Source organism: Lotus japonicus, chromosome 1, assembly GCF_012489685.1.
Source record: "Lotus japonicus ecotype B-129 chromosome 1, LjGifu_v1.2".
NCBI lineage: Eukaryota > Viridiplantae > Streptophyta > Magnoliopsida > Fabales > Fabaceae > Lotus > Lotus japonicus.
In genome coordinates, this window is record NC_080041.1 from 17,157,586 (window position 1) to 17,183,557 (window position 25,972).

Genomic DNA, 25,972 nt, shown 5'->3' on the forward strand with positions numbered 1-25,972 from the left:
CACAAACCTCACAATTATCCTCAGGTGAGAAACTATCAGAACTCAAGCTGGAGGTATCATTACTGTGGGAGATTTGGACACATAAGACCTTATTGTTTCAAGCTTTATGGATATCCACAATTCCAAGCTCAACCGAGTGCCAAGAAGAAGTATACTTTTGTTAAGAGCAAGTGGAAGCCAAGAGTTGATGCTAAAGCACTCATTGCGTACACATCTCTTCGTGCATCATCAAGGGAAGATTGGTACTTAGATAGTGGATGCTCCAAGCATATGACAGGTGTGAAAAGCTATCTTGAAGACATGGAACCACACTCTAAAAGCTTTGTCACGTTTGGAGATGGAGCAAAAGGGAGAATCAAAGGTGTTGGAAAGCTTGCTGATTCAGGATCTCCAAAACTTGAAAAGGTGTTATTAGTGGAAGGATTGACTGCTAACCTAATCAGTATTAGTCAGCTGTGTGATCAAGGTCTGAAAGTGGTGTTATGTGACTTAGAGTGTGTTGTTAAAAATAAAAACAAGGATGTGGTTATGAGAGGAGAAAGATCAAAGGACAATTGCTATATGTGGACAGATCAGAAAAAATCTCTAGTGTCAAGATGTCTTGTAACTAAAGAAGATGAAGTTAAATTGTGGCATCAAAAACTAGGTCATCTGAATTTGAAAAGCATGAAGAAGATAGTTACTGAAGATGCAATTAGGGGGATGCCCAAACTCAAGATTTAGGAAGGAAAAGTTTAAGGAGAATGTCAAATTGGAAAACAAGTTCGCATGTCGCACCATCCGGTTCAACATCTGACAACTTCCAAAGCTCTTGAACTACTTCATATGGAACTGATGGGACCTATGCAGGTTGAAAGTTTAGGAGGAAAGAAGTATGTTTTTGTTTGCGTGGATGACTTTTCAAGGTTCACATGGGTTAACTTCATTAGAGAAAAATCTGAAACTTTTGAAGTGTTCAAGGATCTCTGTCTTCGTGTTCAAAGAGAAAAAGGAAGTGACATTATAAAAATCAGAAGTGATCATGGTAAAGAATTTGAAAATGGACAATTCCTTGAATTTTGTGCTGCAGAAGGAATCAAACATGAGTTCTCTGCTCCTATTACTCCACAGCAAAATGGGGTGGTTGAAAGGAAGAACAGAACTTTACAGGAATCAGCCAGAGTCATGTTACATGCCAAGAGTCTACCATATCATTTTTGGGGTGAGGCTATGAGCACTGCTTGCTACATTCACAATCGCGTCACCATTCGCAAGGGAAGCACTTCTACTCTATATGAGTTATGGAAAGGTAAGAAGCCCACTGTAAAATATTTTCATGTGTTTTGCAGTAAGTGTTATATATTGGCAGATCGTGAATATAGAAGAAAGATGGACCCTAAAAGTGAAGAAGGGATCTTCTTGGGGTACTTATTGAACAGCAGAGCCTACAGGGTCTTCAACAATCGTACAAAGGTAATGATGGAATCTGCTAATGTAATTGTTGATGACACTCCTATCAAGAGAGAGGAAATTGAAGATGACGCAGAAGACACTCCAAGTACCAGTACAGATGTCACTCCAGATGTGCCAGACATTGCATCGCCCAAGGAATCAGTTAACAACACTGAAGAACCTGCTACTATTTCAAAAGGGCCTTCTACGAGAATTCAAAAGATACACCCAATTGAAAATGTTATAGGAAGACTTGATGAAGGTGTAGTAACCAGATCAAGGGAACTCAATTCTGATTCTTGTTTCATTTCAAAACTAGAACCAAAGAATGTCAAAGAAGCTCTCACAGATGAATTCTGGATTCAATCTATGCAAGAAGAACTGGGTCAATTCATAAGGAATGAAGTGTGGGAACTTGTCCCTAGACCTGAAAATGTGAATGTAGTAGGAACCAAATGGATCTTCAGAAATAAGTCTGATGAAAGTGGCACAGTAACTAGAAATAAATCAAGATGGGTAGCTCAAGGTTACTCTCAAATTGAAGGTATTGATTTTGATGAAACCTTCGCTCCTGTTGCGCGTTTAGAATCCATCAGGTTACTACTTGGAGTAGCATACTTGTTGAAATTCAGACTATTCCAGATGGATGTGAAAAGTGCCTTTTTAAATGGATACTTAAATGAGAAAGTCTATGTAGAACAACCCAAAGGCTTTTTGGATCCTAGCTATCCTGATCATGTCTACAGACTCAAGAAGGCTCTCTATGGGTTGAAACAAGCTCCAAGAGCTTGGCATGAAAGATTGACTGAGTTTCTGATCAACAATGGTTATCACAAAGGAGGAATTGACAAGACTCTCTTTGTGAAGAAGAATGGAAAGGATCTAATGGTGGCTCAAATTTATGTAGATGACATAGTTTTTGGTGGAATGTCGAACCAGATGGTGGATCAATTTGTAGAACATATGAAGTCTGAGTTTGAAATGAGTCTTGTTGGAGAACTAACTTATTTTCTTGGTCTGCAAGTCAAACAGATGGAAAATACTCTATTCATTTCCCAAAGCAAGTATGCAAAGAGTATTGTTAAGAAGTTTGGGTTAGAAAAAGCTGGACACAAGAGAACACCTGCTGCAACTCACATCAAAATCACTAAGGATGAGAAAGGAGTTAGTGTTGATCAGAGTCTCTATAGAAGCATGATTGGGAGTCTCTTATATCTCACTACTAGCAGGCCTGATATCACGTTTGCTGTTGGAGTATGTGCTAGGTATCAATCAGAACCTAAGACAAGTCACCTGATTCAAGTGAAAAGAATCTTTAAATACATCAGTGGAATCAGTGACTATGGCATTCTTTATTCTCATCAGACTGACTCTATGCTAAGTGGTTATTGTGATGCTGATTGGGCTGGAAGTGCTGATGATAGGAAAAGCACTTCAGGAGGCTGCTTCTTTCTTGGAAACAATCTTATATCTTGGTTCAGTAAGAAGCAAAATTGTGTGTCTCTCTCTACTGCAGAGGCTGAATACATTGCTGCTGGAAGTAGTTGTACTCAATTGATTTGGATGAAACAAATGCTCAAGGAGTACAATGTCGAACAAGATGTCATGACACAGTTCTGCGACAACATGAGTTCTATCAATATTTCAAAAAATCCTATACAACATAGCAGAACAAAGCATATTGACATTCACCATCACTTCATCAGAGAGTTAGTTGAAGATCAAACTGTGAAGCTAGAGCATGTATCTACTGAGAAGCAATTAGCAGACATTTTCATGAAGGCCATGGATGCGGTTCAATTTGAGAGATTAAGGGGTTTACTTGGAATATGTTTATTTGAGGAAGCATAGCAATTAAAGGGATATTTGTGTGCCAACGGCTATCTTGTCTTTACTGAGGCATGCACAATCAAGAAAAATAACTTCCTTCTTCAAACCTTCCCTATAAATACGCTATCATCCCTTAGTGGAGTACCAACTGCCATCTTTCTCATAATTGTTCTTGATTCTCTCAGAAACATTTGTTTTCTTGCTCAAGCTCTTGCGACTTCCAAGTTCTTTCAACAGTTTCTCAAGATATTTACACTAGAGACAAATGCTTATGGCGTGAAGGTAATGGGGTTGAAATCTGAGAAACCCAAATCCCCTAGGGTTACGCAATCTTGCGAAACCCATGTTTCTGTCAAGGACGACAACGATGGTGCTTCGTCGCAACATGCAAAACTTGCAACTGGTAGCAAGACGAAGAAGAAGAAATGTACCAAGATCACCTATACCAAGAGAAAGAAGGCGCCTGTTGTAGAAGAATCTTCCCCCAATGTTGTTGTGATTCCTGAAGCAGAGGAGAGTCCCACATATCCAATCAATGAGGAAGAGTTTGTGGCTAGCATCATCGCTGAGGTGCTTGAAACTCCTGTCAAGTCTTCTCAACATGCAGATGTGGAACCTCATGTTCCATCGCAAGAAGCTGCTATTCCAGATCCTCAATCACAAATCGTTGAGGAAAGTGTAAGTGTCTCTCACCCTGAGGGAAGCCCTACTCTTGTTGATAAAACACATACAAGTCATGTGCATGATGCTACTGTTGTTCAAGAGTCTCCTCAAAGGGAAACTCATATGGGATCGCCAGAAAGAGTGGCTGCCCCTGTGTTTACTTCCCCGGCTGCTAACGAGGCAGTGATTGTGGAAGATGCTGCTAAAGACACTGAATCAGATGAGCTACTTGCTTCTGTGGTTGGATCATCTGCTGCCAAGAAATTGGAGAAGAAGAAGAAGAAGCAAAAAGTGGAGAGGAAGTATCTCACAAGATCCTCTGCCTCTCATAAGAAAGCTTTTTCAGATTCCAGTGGGAAGAACAAGCAGAAGACGGTGATTGTTATTAATGAGTCTCCTGTCAAGAAGAGTGTGAAAAGAAAGCTTACTGCTGATGTAACTGAAGAAGGTTTTGATGTGGAACCAAATGTCCCAGACATTGTTCCATCTGCCAAGAAGAAGAGCTGGAAAGAGAATTCCAGAAAATGTGGTTGCTGCTCCATTGGATAATGTCTCCTTTCACTCTGAAGAAAGTGTGACAAAATGGAGGTATGTTTTTAAACGAAGAATTGCTCAGGAAAGGGAGTTGGCTGCTGAGGTTCTTAATTGTAAAGATGTGATGGAGTTGATTGAGAAGGCCCGCTAATGAAAACTGTGGTTGGTCTAGGAAGATGTTTTGACAAGCTTGTCAAGGAATTCATTGTCAACATCTCTGCTGCTTGCAATATCTCTGGAAGTCCGGAGTTTCATAAGGTCTTTGTCAGAGGTAAATGTATCAACTTTTCTCCTTTGATTGTTAATACCTATTTGGGCAGAAGCCCTGTTGATGTTGTTGGTGACGAGATCTCATTGGATAAGATTGCTGCTGAAATCACTGCTGGTCAAGTCACGCACTGGCCCTCTAAAGGTTTGTTATCATCTGCTTATCTAAGTGTGAAGTATGCCATTTTGAATCGCATTGGGGCTGCAAATTGGGCACCCACCAAGCATGCTTCTAATGTATCTGATGACCCGGGTGTTTAAGCTATTTTTCTAATTTATTTTCATGCATTTTGATATATTATTTAGGATATTTTAGTTATTTTAGGTCATTCCATGATTATTCCATGCATTTTACTATTTTTATGAGGTTTTTAGTATTTTATATGTTTTTATGATTTTTATTTAGATTTATTAGGATTTAAGTTATTTTATTTTTAATTGATATGTTTTATTTTGAGTTATTATCTTTTTAATATTTTATTTTGATTTATTTTATCTTTTTAGGATTTTCGGAAGAAAAGAAAATCAGAATTTCAGAATAAAGGAAGCTGATCCGGCGCTGCTGTCCCATGGAATTTACCATGCACCTACGGAGATCAAACGATTGATATTTTTCCTCCTTGCCATGTGCTCAAATCATGACGAAGGTCTACCATAAGAGTGGTGGTGCACGGAGTACGAGAACACATACTTTAAGCTTGGACCAGTTGGTTGCTGACACGTGGCACCACTTATGAATTTCAATTGGGCTTTTGTCAGACAGAGGTACCACGTGAGGAAGGCTACGTCATTGATTGAGTATATATATTGGAAAAACACACAGAAGGAAAAAAAAGGGTGATCAGTATTGAGAGCAGCAGCCGTTTTTTAGTTTTTTTTTAAGGAGTCAACCCTAACACCACTTTGAGCTCTTTGAAGAACCTTCAATTTTCTCAATAAATTATTTGATCATGAAAGCCATGCTTGGCTAAACCTCCGTAGGTATTTGGGGTGTTCGGTTTGATTCTCTTGACCTTATGTTTTGATTTACTTTTTGACTCATGAATTCTAGTTTTATTTATGAATTTCTCATCTTTTATATATGAATCTTTATGCATGAAGATTACCTTTGCTATTTTGTATGCGATTGAGAAATCGGTAGAAAATAGGGATCTGGTGAGAAATTGATTAGGAACGCCTACGCCTTAGAGATAAGGGTAACTTCTAATTGTGTTGACTAGTAACTAAATACTTTAATTCTCCAATTAAATTCGTCTAAGAACTAAGAGATTAGTGTTAGCAGTTTAATTGGAAGTTCTGCGTAGTTAAGAGATTATCACGTAGAAACTTAGGCAAGCACCATAAATAAGTTAGATAATTCATGAGTTAATTAGTCTATTAATAACATAAGTGAAATTGATGAAATCCTACCCCAGGTACTTCCCCTTTTGATTGCTTTCAATACTGCGTACTTGCTTTTCACTGAATTCTTCAACTTTCAATTAAGTTCGTTTTCAACAACAATTATTTACCCCCAAAACCTTTTTACTAGTCTTTTTAGTTATTTAATAGGTGAAATTGATTTGGACAATCGCAATCCTTGAGTTCGATATTTTATTACTACTTAACAAATAGGTACACTTGCCTAGGAGTTATCAGTATCCTCTGTGCTTGCAAAGCTGATATATCTGATTGGTACTCATGCCCAGATTGATTTTGGAACTTTTGTTTTTGATCAAACAATGAGGCATGCTGATTCCTATGCCTTGAAGCTTCCTATTGGTTTTCCTTGTATGATCTCTGAGATTATTTTGAGTCAACATCCTGATATCCTCTCTGCTGATGAGTCACCTAGTGTGAAGGCTAGTCCTTTGACTATTGACAACAGGTTGCTGATTGGGACTCATGTTCCTGATGTTGCTGGCATGACTGCTAAGTCTCATAATGCTGGTGCAAGTTCTTCCAAGTCAACTGAGACAGTTCTTGCTGAGTTAATGGAGGTCTCCAAAACTCTTCAAGAGACTATCACAAGCTGCACTATAAGGAAGAGGAATGTTGATCGCTTCATCAAGGAATTGACTATGGGCAAAGGCAAAGTTGATGACTGCACTGCTGCTGCTGATGAACAAGAAGGAGATGTTTCTGATATAGATGATGAACTAGATGTCTCAACATCCAGTGATTTTTAGAATTTTCTGTCTTCTGTTCAATTCAATATGGTTGTCCCCTTATCAAGACTTTGCTTTATGTTCTCACTTGCACTCTTTGTCAAATTGTGCTAATAAGGGGGAGAATTAGTTATTTTTTTTGTGAAGACCTTGAAGAAGATTCTGTATGATGATCTACAATGTTGATTGTTTAAATTAGCTAATTATCTGGTAGCCCCATGTAGAAGCTTGTGCTGCAAAGTGATAATCTCTTTTCTGCTGTGCTATGATTAGTGTGTTTGTGCATTGAAGCTTTCTATGGTAGAGAAGAACTCTGTTTGTGAAGGAGCTAATTTATTGAAGACCCTCTGAATGTGTTTTAGCCAAAATTTGCCAAAGGGGGAGATTGTTGTTCCTGTGTTTGTGATGTGTGAATTGGCTGCATTTTGTTTCAACACATTATTGTGCGATTAGATGATGCAACATGTGGTCTTTGCTAGATTGTGCAATCAAACGCTGAAGGTTATGTGTTACGTTTGGTTGTTGTTTGTGCATTCAAGAAGACTTAAGTGAAGTTGTGCGTTTTGTTGAAGCTTAAGGATTCAGTTATGATCGCGTGTGCTAACCTTGAAGTTGTTACAAGTTGTTAGCGTATGAACCAAGTTTGAAATAATAGATATGTTCTGTTTTTAAATTGGTTCAGATTTGATTCTGGAAAGATATGATTCTCTGAAGATTTGTTTTCCAGAAGTTGTGTTATGGACTCAAGACATCAAGCCCATCCAAGGCCCAAGTCTCTACGCTGGATGTCTATTTATTCAAGTTTTGTAACCCTAGCTGCGCAAGGATTTTGAGTGTGTTGTTTTCATTCCTAGGGTTTATTGTGTGAGTCCTTCTTCTGAGTTTTGTACCAACTTAGTGCTTTCGTATTCATCAAAGTACTGAGTTGATTTGTTTAGTTGAGTTGTAATCTCATCAACCTTGTTTATTGATAAACAATTCTTGATCGTTGTGGCAGTGGTCATTAGGGGTTAGAGAAAGTTTTCTCATAGCTTAGAAGAGAAGGGCTAAGCTAGATTCACTTGTGTAATAGTGGTAGACATAAAAGAGGCTCTATACTAAGGGGGAGTACTTAGGTATAGGAGGGACTTTCATGAGACCTGAGAGCTATTATTTGATAGTGAATTGACTCCTGGATTGGTATCCTCCAGACGTAGGTGATGTTCATCGAACTGGGTTAACAATCCCTTGTGTTCTTTTATTTATGGTTCTGTTTAGTTGTTAACGAGAAACATTTAACTCTGACTGTTGTGTATTATTGTCGTACACGTTGGTGCAACATCGTGTACAACATCTGTCCCAGGTGTATACGAATTTCACACCTCTCCATTTGCCTCTCGAAACACATGCCCCACTCCCACACACTCCACCTGTTGGGTTTTTCCCTCCTAAGTGGGCTCAACTTTATGGAAAGAAAAAAAATAGTTTTTGGGCCAAGCCCAAGTTTCTTTTTATTTAAAGAGAATTTGAAACCCTTATTTTGAGGAGCAACAGCAGCACATCACGTTGTTTTTGAAGCCGCAACACTTGTTTGGAGAAGAGGATTTTGGTTATTGATAGATTTTCCGGTACATCATTTGTTCTCCGTTTTGGATGAATTTTTAGTATGTCCTTCCTGTCTGTGAGCCCTTTATATTAACCCTTTTTAGTTGGGATTTTTCGTCTCCGTTATTTGGGTGATTTACTCTTTTGCTGTGGGGTTCTTTTGCTGTATCCTATTTCCACCTTTTATTGGTGCAGTTTTTTCCTTTTTGCTTGGGGTTTATTTCCACCTTTTTGGGTGAAGCTTTTGATGTCGTGGGACATTATTTTGTAACCATTACTTTTCTTATAGTGGATTACTTTGTGGTTGTTTACTTCTCATATTGAGAAGGTTTTTCCACGTTAAAATTTGTGTGCCTCTCTACTTTATTTTTATTGCCTCTGTGGTTATTTGGATTTGCCTTGAAGGTCGTTCAGTTGTCACAAGTGAATATTTTTCCGCTGCGCCACTCAATTCCCAACACCACCTCCGTCATCAATTGATCAATCCTATTAAAATCATTTAAGAGCTTCCACGGCCTGTTCAGTCGATTCCAAATCCACCCTACCACAAGCGACGAATCACTCTCAAGTACAACTCTCCTCTTGTTAAACTGGCTGGAAAACTCCAATGCTGCAAGCACTGCCTTTACCTCAGCCTCAAACGCCCACAAGACCCCCGTTGCTTTGGAAAACATACCCAAAACCACTGCTGCATTATCCCGTAGAATACCACCCACACCACTCACACCTGGCGATCCCCTTGCAGAACCGTCCACATTAAATTTCAACAATCTGACCGGTGGTGGCTCCCATACAGCAACACGCGACCTCACCGGACGGGGAAAGTGAACATTGACAAAATTGGTTACAAATCCACTACTGTGTACGAACTCTGTCCTTTCCAACTTTTTGTCCACCAATAAAGAGTAATGTTTCTTTCACACCACTAAAAGAGGTGGAAAGAGGTGAAATGATGAGAGATATGAAGAAAAGTAAAAGAGAGAAAATATGAGATGTGATAGATGATAAAGAGAGAGATAGAAACAAAAATAGGTGGAAATGAAGTGTTTAAAAAATGAGGTGTGTATATATCATTACTGACCAATAAATGCTCATGATGTGTTCATCCCAAATTGAATCCTGAGAACATGTTTCATTTCTAAAAATTACACTATTCCTCTTAAGCCATATTGACCAGCTTAAGGCATATGGTATCAAGGCCCACAACACTGAATCTGTACCTCCCCGCAAGTCAGGCCACTCTAGCAGCAATGATGTAATATATAACTAATATCCTATCATGTTTTATCCTATCTTCTCCCTCAAGATAACTTTTACACATGATGAACATGATAGGATATGAGACAAGATAGTGTTATCCTATCCTGCTGGCGCAACAAACAACAGATAACAACATGATATGATTACTATACTGTCATATCCTATCATGTCCTGATCACCAAACGAGCCCTAAGTTTGGATATTTAGTAATTTTTTGCATGATTTTAATTGTCATTGTTGGATAATTTGGATAATTTTTAGTACTATTAGTGTGACTTAATCATTATTATAGTTTTAAAAGTATTATTTTTGCACGAGGTAATCTCCATATTACGTTACGAGATTAGAAAATCTCTAGAGATTGACAACCATGGTCCTTAGTTCTGAGCACTATTCATCTGGTCTCACAATACCATTATATTAGTAATATTTTTTATTTTCATATAATTTTAATTTTAATTTAAATGTTAATTCAATAATTAAATTAATTTAGTTGATGAATGAGAGAGGAAAAATTATTTTTTTATGTTAAGAATTCAAAAAGTAAAACTTCTTATATAAGAACTAATTCTTATTTTTAAGAGCAAATAACTTCATGTCAGTCTCCTCCAATAGTTAAGAACTCAGTTCTTAGTTTTTAACTCAGAAATAAGAAGTTATTAGACATTTTGAAAGTTTTTGAAAAAAAAAAGTTATGGGCTTCTTTATCTTCGGTGCTCCCCTCCTAATTACTATAACAGTACAAGTTCCTCACTACATAAGATGAAAACATGGTATAATTAAAAACATATAATTACAGTATTACACTATTGATTGACACTAGATATCATACCCGTGCGATGCACATGCTTACTTAAAATATTGTTTAACATTATATAAAAATTATTATAGTTAAGTAATTAAAATTAAAATATTTTTCACTATAAATATAAAAAAATTATGTCAAGACATTTCAATGAATATTATTATAGTTCATTTTGTGTAAATAATTAATATTACTCAAATTTAATTATTAGCATAAAATAATCTTAACAATTAAAATTTTTATTTATTTAATAATATGAAATATTTAAATTACTTAAAAAAACATTAAGTAGTAAGTGTTTAATGTCATGAAATAAGTTTAGTATCATTTTTTATATTTTTTACCTGGAAAAGTCATTTGGTGTGACATGTTAAGACCAAGAAGAATAAATTAATTTTAACTTTTTGAATTTTAATAAGTGATAACTTAAATAACCTTTTTACAAAAAAGAAAACTCAAAATATTATCTTGTGAATTTAATTTTTTTCAACTTATTTGGTTTGGGAGTATTTTCTCACAGCCGATAGCCATGAGACTAATTCCTTGAGGCTCTACGATCACGATAAGTGGATATACCTGGCCTCTCACAACAAACATTTATTCAGCTTTGACCATTATTATTTTCTCTATTATGCTTCCTTGAGTAATTTTTATTGATATATCATAGATAAAAAAATATTTTTTTTCAATAATGCACATATATGTTATAGTTAATATTAAATACCTTGTAGCAGCATTTTTCAATTTTAAAATAATTTTAATTTTTAATATTTGTAAAATGCAAAACTTAAATAATTTTAAATAAATATTTAATATTTGTCAAACGCAAATAAATATTTATTGTTTTATAGTTTAATGTATTTAATGTAAACTCAAGTCTCCTTTACATTTTTTTTGGTACATCGGAAAGATAAATTGCACTCGCCAGGAATCGATTCATGGACGTCCCCCTATCCAACTCATATGTCCCAAGCTCTTACCACTTGAGCTATCCCGCGGGGACCAAGTCTCGTTTACATATAAACTCAAATGCACATATTTGTTTTTAATTGTATTTTTTGATTGTAAGATCTTTATAAATTATAATATTTTATAAATATAAGAAATATATTAAATAGAAGAAGAGTCACTATTTCCTTCACTATTGTCTTATAATTTTGTTTTTTAATTAGTTAATGGCTTTAAACATTGCAATTTTATTAAGTTTTTAGAGTTGTGGTATGCCACACGATTTTAGATTATAATCTCATTATTTTTTAATAACTGATATTTAAATATTTTTTAGTCAGTTACATCTCTATGGATATGCATGTAGTATAATTTTTTGCGAGTTCATTTCATTGACCTTTCATTAAAAGGGAAATGAAAATACATCCGAAACACGTACATTCTAGGAGTACAGTATTCATTTTATGTTGATTATACATATTCATCTATTTATTTATTTAATCATTATTGGAGACTTTTCATTTCTGTCAGTTTCTTAATCCTTACTCCCTCATATGTCAACTTACTAATGTGGATTATCATGCTTATAAAAAAAAAACTAATGTAGATTATTATTTTAATTCAATCTTTGTATTTAATACAATGATGAAGTCTCTTGTACATATACACATTTAATGCTTAAAAAAACACAAGTGTGTTATATATATATATATATATATATATATATATATATATATAGATTATCAAGAGAGAGATATCGCACTAAATAAATTATTCAAGCCATAGTTTCAAAAAAAAATAAAAATTATTCAAGCCATGCATAGATGAAGACATTGAATGTGCGACTATGGATGTTCACTTATTTGCGATGAGTGATTGAAGTGCCGGAAGAAGACACTCTAACCTTCAATAGATATTATTAGAAATTGGGAGGCCTATACTCAACCACAAAAACTAGCTCAAGAGTTGAGGTTTGCACTATCCTTATAAAGCTTATCTTGGCTCTATCTCTAGCCAATGTGGGACTTCTAACACACCCCCTCACGTCCAGGATTGAACAGACTGGAACGTGGGATTAACAACGGGTGGCCCAATAATGGGAGGTCTCCACAACAAATGGATCTAGGATAGGCTCTGATACCATATTAGAAATTGGGAGGCCTATACTCAACCACAAAAACTAGCTCAAGAGTTGAGGTTTGCACTATCCTTATAAAGCTTATCTTGGCTCTATCTCTAGCCAATGTGGGACTTCTAACAGATATATCCGGTCAAGTTCCTCATGCCGCTCTCTTTATGGGTGTGAACCCCTTCCCCCTCTTGGTGCCGGCGGGGGCTTTTTCGGCTCGTCCCAGTAACGGCCTGCACAATCAGTCCTCTGTCACCCAAAAACAACCTCATTTTTAAGGAAAAAAATTTAGTTATTGTTAATTAATATTACCGGATCTCAAACCAGCAGAAGGATGGAGGAGAAGCAGCGAGAGGAAGAACAAGCAGTGAAGAAACAAAAGAAGCTTCATCTCTATAAGGATAATTAAGAAACTCTCTGAGGCAATTCAAGAGGAAGCAATTAGAATTATGAGTTGTATGTGCTGGATGGATTTGTTTTACTAACTAATAAAATTAATTAACAATACTGCCTAGGTAATCTTAATATTAATTAAGAAATCATGAACATCATGTTTGCTTATTTTATTTTTGTGTGACGTGGTTTACGGTGGATCCAATCTGCCCAAGTCAATTGAGTGTGTGTTTGGAAAACTTCTGCAGATCCACGTTTGGCCCCGATCCACGTTTGCAGAAGCAAGAAATAGTTGCTTTTGGATTTCTGGATCCACGTTTGGCCTCTCCAGATTTGAAACCAAACACTCACTGAGTGGCCGGGGGAACCGCGTTAACGTAACTATTTCAATTCATGTTTCAAATCAATGAAAATTTATTCTCAACCAAGATTAGGATAGAGAAGATATGAAATTTCATAGAAAAAGTTGAAAGATGAGAAGAAAGTTTATTTGAAAATAATATATATGAAAGATAAAACGAGTATGAATGGATCAAATTGGTCCCCTTTAAAAGTACGAGTTAAAGTCATGCTAATAGACAAGAATTTGATTTGTTTATCACAAAATAATACATGATAAGGATCCTTTCTCCATTGAGTAATTCATTAAAGAGTACTCTAAAATTAGTTCTAAAATTAGATGTTTCTTTTTTTGAAAATTAAAATTAGATGATAAATAGCTGTGAATTTGCTATTTCCGTCCCTAATTCGCAACAATTCAATAGCAATATTTGCGCGAACAGATGGTGAATGCTAGTCACCCTCAAAATATATACATCCAATCCTATGAGGCACTTTCTAGATCCATGCAATCCAGAAGATTTCAAGGTATCTTTCTGGAGATATACCCACCGAGTGTGATTTAGAATGGATCCCGGTAATTTAAACACACCTTCGTGGAAATGTGAAAATTTAGTTTTCATTTTTTAGAGTTGTTGACCATTTGTCAATGTTCCGTATTGGTTGGACAATGTTATTAATACTTAATCAATATGATAAGCATATTAGTGTCAAATAGTGGCATATAGTTATAAGTGCCACTAATCCTATTGTTGGCATTTGCCATGAATGCAATAATCGAAGGTGCCACAACTAGTTTTGAGACAGTTATTGGTTGAAGTTGGTATTATATGCAAGAAATTGCTTCTAGGAGGCTATAATCAGCACAATGTGCCTCAAAGAGCATGCTCAAACTTTACTTGTAATTTAAAATCGCCGCAAACTGACATTTATAGAAGCAAAAGTAGCAAATATCTGCGTGCTTACATTGCTAGATCATAATTTGGTTATAATGCTCCGGTAATTGAAAACCCAACATACACGAGATTTGAAAGCGCACCCTTATTTTCACTTTTCCATAGTTTATACAAGAATTTACTATGGATAGATCTCAATGACAGACCTTAATCCTAAAACAGGAGTTATCTTATAGTCACTGAAACCAGCATAGGTGATCAACTTAGCCCATTCTTTCTTGTTTCTCTCTTTTCCCGTATCATCAGCATATCAAAATATAGTTGTGTTTCAACTGATTTATGGTCTCCATTCTCTTCTCCCATCACCATGTCTATGATAATCACCTTCCCTTCTTTGCCTGTGCTCTTGATTGCTTCCTTGCATTTCTTGAGTATTTTCAGACAATCTTCATCACTCCAGTCATGCAATATCCACTGCTTGTTATTCAAGTAAAAGCCAGATCAATATAACCAAATTAAAAGGATATATACTAAATATTGCTTTGCTATTGATTTCATATTAATTTTCTTATAATTAAACAATCATGATGTATTTTAATTTAATTTCAATATAAACACCACAAAAATCCAAATCTAAAGAGATCTATAATTGAACTCCTTAAGCATCTAGTTTAAGGCAATATTTATGAAAAATGATTTGTTGAAATAAACCCACTCACTTAATGTGGTCTCCGAACCTCGGGAAAATTAGTCTCAGGCCTATTGGATTTGGAGATACTTGCGGAAAAAAAAAAAGATATATAATTGCATATACTTTACCTTCAATATAATGGCATCAGCCGGGGGAATTTCCTTAAACATGTCCCCTCCAACATATTTAAGGTTCTCACTTCCTTGCAAGCCAGCAACAATTCGTGGGAGATCTAACACAGTGCACTTCAAATGTGGGAATGATTCAGCAATGGCCTTGGCTAGAGTCCCTGTGCCTCCCCCAACATCAACTAATGACTCAAATTCGTTCAACATGCCCTTACACTTCTCCATAAACACACTTGTGATCAATCGAGCATCACTTGCCATGCCTTCATGGAATGAGTTACTAAAATTGGGGTCCCTTTTAGCATAATCCCAAGGCAACATACCGTGCGCTGTTTCGAAGGTGTTAAGATCATCACTACTTTTGAACCAATTTGACATATGATGCCACGTCTTTGTCGAAACCGGTTCAAGTTCAAATTGCAAGAAAGGTGTCACACTGAAAGGATGATCCTTCAGGAGCAGAATTGAATCATCAGTAAGCGAATACTCCACCTCGAGCTCATTCTCAGTGACGTTGTGTCGCGAGAAGAAGCCAGAATGGACCATGACTCGCATCAAGCGATTGATGTTCCCAGCTTTAGATGACTGGACTGCTAGTGCAGCAATGAGCTGTGAGAGTGGCATGGGTTTGCCATAGTTGTGTATGATATCTGCTATGCCTAATTCAACTACACATTTAAGGCACATGGAATTTATGAAGCTGAAAATGTGATTCCATATTTTGCCTTGAGAGCGAAGCAGTTTGGTAGCATGCTCATCATTTTGGATTTCCATAACTTGCTGCTTGATTTGAACTGTGTTAGCTAGATTTGAAGTATGGAACCTCACATTATTTGGGTCCATTTATAAGGCAAGAAGCTACATCCCCAATTTTTAATTTATTGTATAAACTTATTGACTCTATCGGGGAAATAGCCAGTTTTAATTATTTAATCGAATGCATGCAACTCATATGCACTTATATAATCAGAGAAGAGTTAAAAATGTTATATTTCATATATACTAGAGTATACTAGACAACTTGCGAAAGAGACAGCAAAGTAAACCTGCAGTTTTGTAGCACATCAAAATTTATCACATGAACTACCATTAAAAGATAGTACTATTAAGACCACCCATAATGGTGTTGAAAGTGGGTAGTTTAATGTTGAAATGGTAGTTTAATGGTGTTGAAAGTTGGAAGGAGGAGAGAGGTGTTGAAAACTTTCAACACTTGTGAAACCTGCAGCCTGTGACACGTGGCACGGCCTGGCTGGTGAACGCCAGGCGCGTGCCACACACGCGCGGACAAGGCGCGTTATGGGCAGGGCGTGGCAGCAGGCGGGTCCCAGGCGGACCGTTGGTGGGACGCGTGGCACGCGTCGGTTGGGCACCGACAGGCGCGTGCGTGCCACGCGTCAGAGGAGAGAGAGACGGTCTGATGAGTGACGCGTGTCACGCGTTGATTGGTCCGGGCGATTTTCTTTTATCCTAATCTTTCCAACTCAATTATTTCATTCAAAAAAAATTTTTAAAAAATATAAAAAATTTACCAAAATTCATGATTTTTTTTCTCTATAAATAGAGACTTGGTTCGTTTGATTTGGACACAGAAAAAAAACCAAGTTTTCCATCATCTTATTCATCTTATTATCTTTCTACTATCCCCTTTGCTTTGAAATGGATCCCAACAAGTACCATTTCAACACCCAGAATTCTTCTAACCAAATTCCCAACAATTATCAACATCCAAATCAGTTTCCCAACAACCAAATTCCCAACAATTATCAACATCCAAATCAGTTTCCCAACTACCAAAATCTCAACATTTATCAACATCCAAATCAAATTTCCAACTACCAAAATTCCAACAATTATCAAGATCCAAATCAATCCAACTACCAAAATCACAACAATTTTCAAGATCCAACTCAATTTCTCAACCAACGTCCTCATCCCCATCATGGATCTATGTTCAGATATCCATCTCCAACACCGCCGTCTAATGATGGTGCACCTGAATTTCCCGAGTTTTCAACACAAATGAATCTTGCTGGCATGACAGCTGGTAATGAAACCACTCCAAATGAAGAGGATTCAACTCCTACGAGCAGGAGAAGTCACTTACCAGCATGGAACACTGATCAAAATAAGGTGTTAATTAGTGGGTGGCTTAAATATGGAACAAACAGTGTTGTCGGGAGAAACAAAAAATGAGAAACATTTTGGGGTCAAATTGCTGAGTATTGTAATCAACATTGCTCATTCAATCCTCCGCGGGATGGAAATGCATGCCGAAACCGTTATAATTATATGAGCAAGCAAATAAATAAATGGATTGGCGCTTATGAAGGCGCTAAGCGTATGCAACGAAGCGGTTGGTCGGAGAATGATATTTTGACCCAAGCGCAAGAATTATACGCAGATAGGAAGAAGGGTCAATTTAATTTGATGGCAGAATGGGAGGCTCTCCGCGATCAACCACGTTACTGTAGTCAAGCAGGAGGAAGTGTTGGCTCAAGAAGTAGTGGATCTAAGAGATCTCGCGAGAGTGATGCATGTGGCTCAAACTCTATAGGATCGATTCCCCGTCCAATGGGTAGGGATGCAGCTAAAAAAAGGGTAAAAAGAAGAGCACAACGGTTGCCTTGGAGGCGATGGAGAAAGATTGGGCTGCATACAAACAAGTCAAGGAGATTGAGGTTGAACAATTGAAGCAGATGGCGGCGATGCAACAAGAGACTAATAGATTGAGGAAAGAGGAGACTGAAGCTAAGAAAATGGAATTATTTCTAAAGTTAAGTGAAGAGGAGCATCTCAGTGACCACAAGAAAGAGCTGTTGAAGCGGTTGTCCCAAGAGCTCTTTGGAAATTAATTGTCTGTAGTGTTTGCTTTATTATTTTTCAAGTGGTGTCAAGTCTGTAGTGTTTGCTTTAATAATTTGTCAGTGTTGTCGAGTCTGTAGTGTTTGCTTTAATAATTTGTCAGTGTTTTGTCAAGTCTGTACTGTTTACTTTAATAATTTGTCGGTGTTGTCAGTGGCTTTAATGTATGGGTTACCGAGTTTGAATATGCATCACTCAATTCGAATCTAGTCCTTATCCGATAATTAACTATAGTTCATATTATTTCGAATTCGTCAATGTCCACCATTCAATTTATCTATATATATGGACTCATAGATCCACCATTCAATGTATCTCTTCCCATCTCTTCCCATCTCTTCCCATCTACTTCCCATCTCTTCCCATCTCTTCCCATCTCTTCCCATCTACTTCAAATTTCACAAAAAATGGATCCACCAGAGTTTGATCTCGAAGCTTACCTTGAAAAAAGCAAGAGAGAAGACACTTATGTACTCAACCACTTTAGGGAGCGTCGAAATCTAATATTCGAGGATAACGCACCTCGTGGTAGAAAACATCTTAGTAGAGATCATGCAGGGGCAAACCAAAGGCTAATTGCCGACTACTTTGCCAATGAGCCTACATATGACGATGGAATATTCCGTCGCCGGTACCGGATGCAAAAACATGTGTTCCTTCGAATCGTTGCGGACCTTTCAAGTAGTGATAACTACTTCACCCAGCGAGTTGATGTAGCGAAGAAAGAAGGTATATCTCCCTTAGCAAAATGCACCACAGCAATGCGAATATTAGCATATGGTGTGGCAGCAGATGCAGTCGATGAATACATCAAAATAGGAGAGACTACAACATTGGAGTGTTTACGTAGATTCTGTAAAGGAATCATACGATTGTATGAGCAAGAGTACATGAGAGCACCAACCCAAGAGGACCTGCAAAGAATACTACAGGTTAGTGAAATGCGGGGGTTCCCAGGCATGATCGGGAGTATTGACTGCATGCACTGGGAGTGGAAAAATTGTCCTAAAGCATGGGAAGGTCAATTTGCTAGAGGGGATAAGGGAACCACCACAGTTATTCTTGAAGCCGTTGCATCTCCTGATCTTTGGATCTGGCATGCCTTTTTTGGATGTTCGGGAACCTTGAACGATATAAACGTTCTAGACCGGTCACCAGTGTTTGATGAATTGGAACAGGGAAACGCTCCACGTGTGAATTTCATCATGAACCAACGTCCCTATAATATGGCCTACTATCTAGCTGATGGTATCTACCCTTCTTATCCAACTTTCGTCAAGTCTATTAGACTTCCTCAAACTGAACCCGATAAGTGCTTTGCAAAACATCAGGAGGGATGTCGGAAGGACATCGAACGTGCATTTGGAGTGCTTCAAGCTCGTTTTAAAATCATCCGTGAACCAGCTCGCTTCTGGGACATAACTGATTTGGGTATCATCATGAGGTCATGCATCATATTACATAATATGATTGTTGAGGATGAACGAGATTCATATGCTCAACGTTGGACCGATTTTGAGCAAGCTGAGGGAAGTGGATCTAGTACACCGCAACCATACTCGACCGAGGTGTTACCCGCTTTTGCGGATCATGTGCGTGCTAGATCCGAGTTCCGTGATCCAAATGTCCATCACCAACTACAAGCAGATCTAGTGAAGCACATCTGGGCAAAGTTTGGAATGTATGATGATTAAATATGCTTTGTATCGTACTAATTACGTTATTTGTGTGTTGTGTGTTTAGTTTGTTGTCTTGCATTTTAAGTTAAGCAAATAAAATGTATTATTGTGTGCTTAGTTTCTTTTCTTCCATTTGAAGTTAATAAAATAAAATAAATTATTGTGTATATTTTTTTAAAAAAAATTAAATTGTTAAGTGTTTTAATTTAATTTACGTTAAAAAAATATTACGTTAATTTAATTTAATTTAAATAAAAAATATTAAATTAAATTAAATCGATAATAGTTTATTTAATTTAATTTTTATCGTAAATTTTAATTTTATGAAATCATAAAAAGAAAAATATAAAATTAAATCAAAATATGAAATAAAAGTGGTGGAGTAGGGGGTAGGGTGTTGAATGAAAAACCATTAGAGTGGGTAAAAGTTGAATGAAGTGTTGAACTGGAGAGAGAAGGTGATGTGGAGTGTTGGGAAGAGAAAAAGTGGAGTGTTGAAGATGTTGAATGTTGAAACCATTGTGGGTAGTCTAATGTTCATGAGTCAGATCGATACGACTCAAATAGAATAAGCATGATAAATGATTATCATATATAATATTTAATATATGTGCGTACACACTGAATAAACAACCTGACACAGGATTGGATCGATGTTAAGTGATTATATGACAGGTAGGAGAGTAATTATAAATGTCCACAAAAGATATGGCTTGTTAATCGTATGGATTCCGTATCAAATAGAGATTTCAATCAAAGCAAGTGTTCGTTTAATATAATGTATCAGATATGATAATGTTAGTTTATAAAATACATTATAAATTTATTCATTGTTAATATTTGGTATTAACATTGTATTGTATATAAACTTATCTAAATGCTTACTTTTACACATTAAAATGATAAATTATTTAATTCACTTTATATATGACAGATAGAGCATAATAAGAGTATGATGTATATGTTTCATGAAAATACATAATTCACTACCGCAACAACCACCCTCCACCTCCGCACCACCACCGCCGCCACTAATTAACGCTGCTTCCACCGCAGCGATCATTTTTACCGGCCACCGCCAATGCCGACAGCGCTATCGCCACTACCACTTTCATCACCATCACCATCGTCCTCCACCACCACCACTACCACCACCACCGTCAATGTCATTGCCACCACCTCCATACTCTCTGGAGACAGTGGCGGATCCAGGACCCCAGGGTCAGGGTTCAAATTTTTCAAATGAACACATCGGTATACCAAGCAGTTTAGAGACTTACCTTAAATTGAGCCAGGTAATAACAAGAACGAAAGAAGTCAAGAGAACAAAATACAAGTAAGGAAATGAAGGAAATAACAGAAGATAAGTGCGACAAAAAATACAGCAATACATGAACCATATACTAATGATATCCCACCATTTTCTTGGAGGAAAGACTTTAGAAAAAGACATCATTAAAACCTTATTAGGAAAAACCTAGTGAAGGAAAAATAGTACTAATTTCTAAAATCTAAAGGTAAACCACGAAGAAGGAATAAAAGCGGATAAGAGAATTATAAGCCTCCTCCAACACTCCACTGTCCAAATGCCTTCAGCCTGAATATATCCAAAGGAAGAACCTGCCTCACAAATTAAAACAATGCGCAGTAAAAGACCTGCACGAAATCAGCTCCCCTCTGCAGTGCTCCTTCCATAATAGTATCAGTAGCAGTAGCCATCTCCATTTGAGTGCAATCATCATAAATTGGTGTCAATTCATAGCTGAATTTAATTCCACCACAAACAAAACTTATTGCCTAAACAGCACCTTCCAAGAAAACCACCTTAATCAGTGGCGGAACTTGATATGTTTGGAGGGGCTAGTATATTGTGCAAACTTTTGGATGTTTTGTTTAATATTTTGGTTCAAATTCAAACTTGATTTCATATATCTTTACATAATAAAGAAGTTAAAATTTGTCAGGTTAAACTTAACATTGATTGAAAAAATAGAGTTATGTTTACCATATAACTTTAACGTAAATCCACGTTAAGTTTAATAAAAATTAGAAAATAAAAGATATAAGTGATACTTAGAATAAAAAAAAGAAAAGAAAAGAGAGAAATGATGGATGCATAATATATATGATAGACGTAAAAAATAGAGAAAAAATTAGATGTCTTTAAGAAGTTCATAGATTTTTTTATTTTTGAGTTGAGTATCCTTACTCAAAAGTAGTCCCAAACCATTAATGCCCCATTCGTTAATAGTAGCAATATTTTTTCATACTCTTATTTTTTTTTCTCTCTCTCTTTTCACATCACATTTTTTATTAAATTTATCACTTATGACTTATTAGTATTTTTCTTAGTATCTAAAACTTGTGGTCTTCATCAAACATTATTGAAAATGAAAATACATATTACAATTTCACTTTTCATTATAAAAACAACCTTTAAAAAAAAAGAAATAAAGTGACAAGACATTGGGTTCAGAGGCTTCACGAACATCCAAAATTAAAGAAAAGGAGATTAGCATAATGTTAAAAAAGAGGTAGCTTGCATATGTAGCCTGTCACAGCTAGTATTGGAAACATCAGAAAAGTAGCTTTCAATTATTTTTATTATTACTAAAAGTAATCTCTTAAATTTGCTTCAACTCCTTCGTCTTCCTCTCGACTTTCACACCCAGAAAGCTCAAACATGGCTGGAAATGGTCTGTCTTACTAGTACGTTAAATTTTTCCGAAAATGATGGGGGAGCTGAAGCTCCCCTATGTCACCAAGAAGGTCCGCCACTGACCTTAATACTTATGCAGACACAATAGCAAGTCCTCACCATGCATACCACCACTTTGTGCACTATAACTAATATCACAGCCTAACCAGCAGTGACGGACCCACGTTAGTGGGCATGGGGTTAAATGCCCCCACGTCACTTTTAGGTTAACTTTATATTATCCTATACATTTTAATATAAAATATTACATTGCTCCCACACACTTAATAGTTGCCCCCATAACTTGATAATTTTACCTTTGTGCCACTAAGAGTCCAACTTTTGATTTCCTTTTTCTAATTAACAAGATGAATATCCATTATGACTTTTGGTATTTGACTAGTGATTATACCCGTGCGATGCACGGGCTCTAAATCATTAATTTTGTTGAAACAATTGCGATTAAATTAATCCAACAACAGTTCATTATTTTATTATCATTTATGAGATCCCAACTACTCATATATCCACGGGAGTAAATATAACTAATGAGTATAAGTATGCAACTATGAGTACAACTAATATCTATAGATGTGACTTGGATAAAGATGCAGCTCCAGGACCATAACTCCATAAGTATGTGTTCCGCGTGAAAACCTGAAAAGGAAAATATAACTTATGAGTACACAGATAATGAGAAAATCATTTAAAACTTAAAATTCCATAAGATTGACTCACTCTTTTGCCTATCATATAAGCTGTCTACTAACTTCTCCAATTACATAAAGGGAGGAGCATAGGCATCTGCTTTGGAAACAAATCCAATCAGTTTTTAACGATCCATTCTTCTGAGCCTCCAGGATCGATGTATGATCTCTAACTCTAGATACAAATAAACCTCACAAAAGAGGTTTCAGTTCTGAAACTTCTGATGCATTGTAAAACTAAGCGGGAAAAAAAAAGATGGAATCCACTTTAAACAAAATCTTCAAAAATCTTAACTCAGTCATACTTTCCATTATTGCATTCAATAGCATTTACCACCTCCTAAGATGTGCAAACCCTACATGAAAATTTCCAGTCAATTATTAGGAGAGAAGAAAAAGGATTAGTTGGGCTCATGACTTATTCAAAGAGATAAAGTGGTAACAAAAAGAACTTTATACAGGACCTCATTCAGCTAAGCCAACATTCATCATCAGGATACAAAATTAATACCAGCCTTAAAACTAAAATGAATAAAGCACAAATTTTTTAAAATAAATAATAAAATACCTTCATTTCCTATCACTTACAGCAATTAACAAATAACACCACCATTTTATAGTCTTGCTTGAAAGTTCTCTTATTTAGAATTTTTACAGATATAGCTGATGAAGTGTATATAATCTTGACATTTTAGGAATGATAGAGATTGAGTCCACTTCTGAAATGTTCAGTATACATTTGTTGGAGTTCAGTTGGTTAACCTTAAAATATACACTGCCTAGGGTTTCAGTAAAAAAACCACTAACAAAACCTCTAGACAAATGCAGATTATGAAAATCCTAAAGAGGCAAAAAGAATAAGGATTCTGCAAAAAGAGGCACATGACAGGGGACACCTAACTACAGCACATTAGACAGTGGCCCTATATGTTGGAAAGAGCCAATTGATCTTTGTTTTGTATGTTGTTTAGACCAATTTCTGTTTTTTTGCATTCAAAGTCCTTATGTAATAGAATGGTAGTAGTGATTTATTCTTTTTCTCTCTAAAGAAAAACTATTAGGCAACTTAGACGTGTATTAAATATAATCATCATCATCATGGGAAAATATAAAACAAATTATAGTTGAGCTTAACCATCAGCAGATGATGCATATGATAACTATTCGACAACTATATGCCAGTTTTTCAGACTGCGGTTGTGGTTACATTCTTAAATTGTGATAAATGCTGCTGAGATGTGATGCACATGTGGTATGCATGCAATTAACCATTTAACTCACCTTGGCAGATGCACTGCTAGTATGCTTTCCCCTAGAAGCTGGATGCTTCACTTCCTTTAATTGCTTCAATATTTTTTGGTTCTTCTCATCCAATATTATATTCTCCTCAAACAGTACTTTTACCTCCTCCTCGTGCATTTTTAAAAGAAAGTTCTCTTATTTGGCTTATAGATGTTAATGATGAAGCTGCTTCTACAAAGAGCGAGAGAAAAATCCCCTGGCAACCATCTTCTCCACCAACTCCTCATGCATTTTTAGCTGTCCAGCCTTCCTCAGCAGATCTAGAACCTTTTCATAAATTTGCAGATTTTGTTTAGACATTTTTCTTCAACCATCTCCTTCATCAACTTGTAGGCATTGTTCTAGTGTCCCTTTTCACAGAACATCAAAATCAAGGTGACGTAAGGGTCTTCCCTTTCCTACATGAAAAATATAGAACTCAACAACACTTTGAACTACTTAAATAAAAATGGAGAAGATACCAGAAAATAAAAACACATGAATGGAACTAAGTTAGTCAAATAAATGGATTCAGCACACAAAATGAGTACAATACTTTCTTAGCTCTTGCTTCTGCCTTTTTTGTTTTTGTCTCATTTCTTTTTCTGAGAAGGAAGCAACTTTGACATCTCCTCATCTACTTTGACACCATCACCACTCACCAGCAAAGAGAAGCACATGATAGGAAGCAGTAAGCTTTCCAAACCAGCACACTCTAGCCATCCCTTTTTTTTTTGAAAGAGTAAGAATATCATTAAATTTATTTGAGATTAAGCCACTACCAAAGTAATAATAAAAACAAAACAATTACTCATTAAGAGTTTATGATGTGTAAAGCATGCATCTGTAGATGATGAAAATCAATTTACATGGCCAATGCACACAGGCTTTCCAGCAAAACCCCAAACATGACATTATCACACTTGATGAGTAATTATAGTAGCATGAACAAAAGCCCAACTGTGAAACAATAGATTGAGGATATCAAACACCCAGCTAACATAGTTAAAGGCAGCTTACCTTATGTTTCCATATGTTTCAGAAAAGAACATAACCAATCTGGCGAGTTTTCCCTTGAGCTGCTCATTTTGAGTGAAGAGTGGTGAATGAAAACACGATCTAATCCCTAAAAGGAAAAAAAAACACAGTTGACAAATTGAATTTCAGTGTAGCAAACTATCGAACATGTTGAAGGTGTGAAAAACGGTAGAAAGGGGGGGGGTTGAATAACGTTTTGAATATAAAAACTTTCCCCTTAAGATTTAAAATAAATCTTTTCGGTTTCTCTGAGATAGATGGTGCAGCGGATAAAGATAGAGAGAAGAGAGAAGCACACAAGTATTTTATCCTGGTTCACTTGATAAATCCCTCAAACTAATCCAGTCCACCCGTTAAGGTGATTTCTTCCTTCTTAGAATGAAGGCAATCCACTAATCAGGTATATGTTACAACTGCACTTGAAACCTACAAGTGACTAACAATACACTGACTTAGCTCACACTAAGATTCACTCTCTTAGTCTTCTCTAGGATCTGATCAATCTTGATCTCCTAAAGGAATCACCACTAAGATTCACTCTCTTAGTCTTCTTAAGGATACTGACCTACCCGGTCCCTTAAGGAAAATCAAACAACTGTTTGAGGTTGGTGTTTACAAAGGTTTGCTTCTAAATAAGCTGGGTGTAAACTAAATAAGAA

The 25,972-nt window shown here is 36.3% G+C and overlaps 1 protein-coding gene and 1 pseudogene across 1 annotated transcript; one reads left to right on the forward strand and one right to left on the reverse strand.

Annotated features, from left to right (window-relative positions):
* Positions 1-14,215: 14,215 nt before the first annotated feature.
* On the reverse strand, positions 14,216-15,903 carry LOC130733899 (trans-resveratrol di-O-methyltransferase-like; annotated as a pseudogene).
* A 2,390-nt stretch (positions 15,904-18,293) lies between these two features.
* LOC130731663 (uncharacterized) lies at positions 18,294-19,707 on the forward strand. Its single transcript, XM_057583925.1, has 3 exons — positions 18,294-18,639; positions 18,700-18,930; positions 19,153-19,707. Exons 1-3 carry the CDS (start codon positions 18,318-18,320, stop codon positions 19,602-19,604), a joined length of 1,005 nt encoding a protein of 334 aa, XP_057439908.1. The 5' UTR covers positions 18,294-18,317; the 3' UTR covers positions 19,605-19,707.
* The last annotated feature ends 6,265 nt before the right edge of the window (positions 19,708-25,972 follow it).

Bases quoted from the DNA above. Each gene is read 5' to 3' on its own strand.
- LOC130731663 (XM_057583925.1), top strand. From the start codon at position 18,318: ATGGATCCACCAGAGTTTGATCTCGAAGCTTACCTTGAAAAAAGCAAG. The intron at 18,640-18,699 runs GTATATCTCCCT...ATGGTGTGGCAG, and splicing joins TGATGTAGCGAAGAAAGAAG to CAGATGCAGTCGATGAATAC. The intron at 18,931-19,152 runs GTCAATTTGCTA...CCTACTATCTAG, and splicing joins TTGTCCTAAAGCATGGGAAG to CTGATGGTATCTACCCTTCT.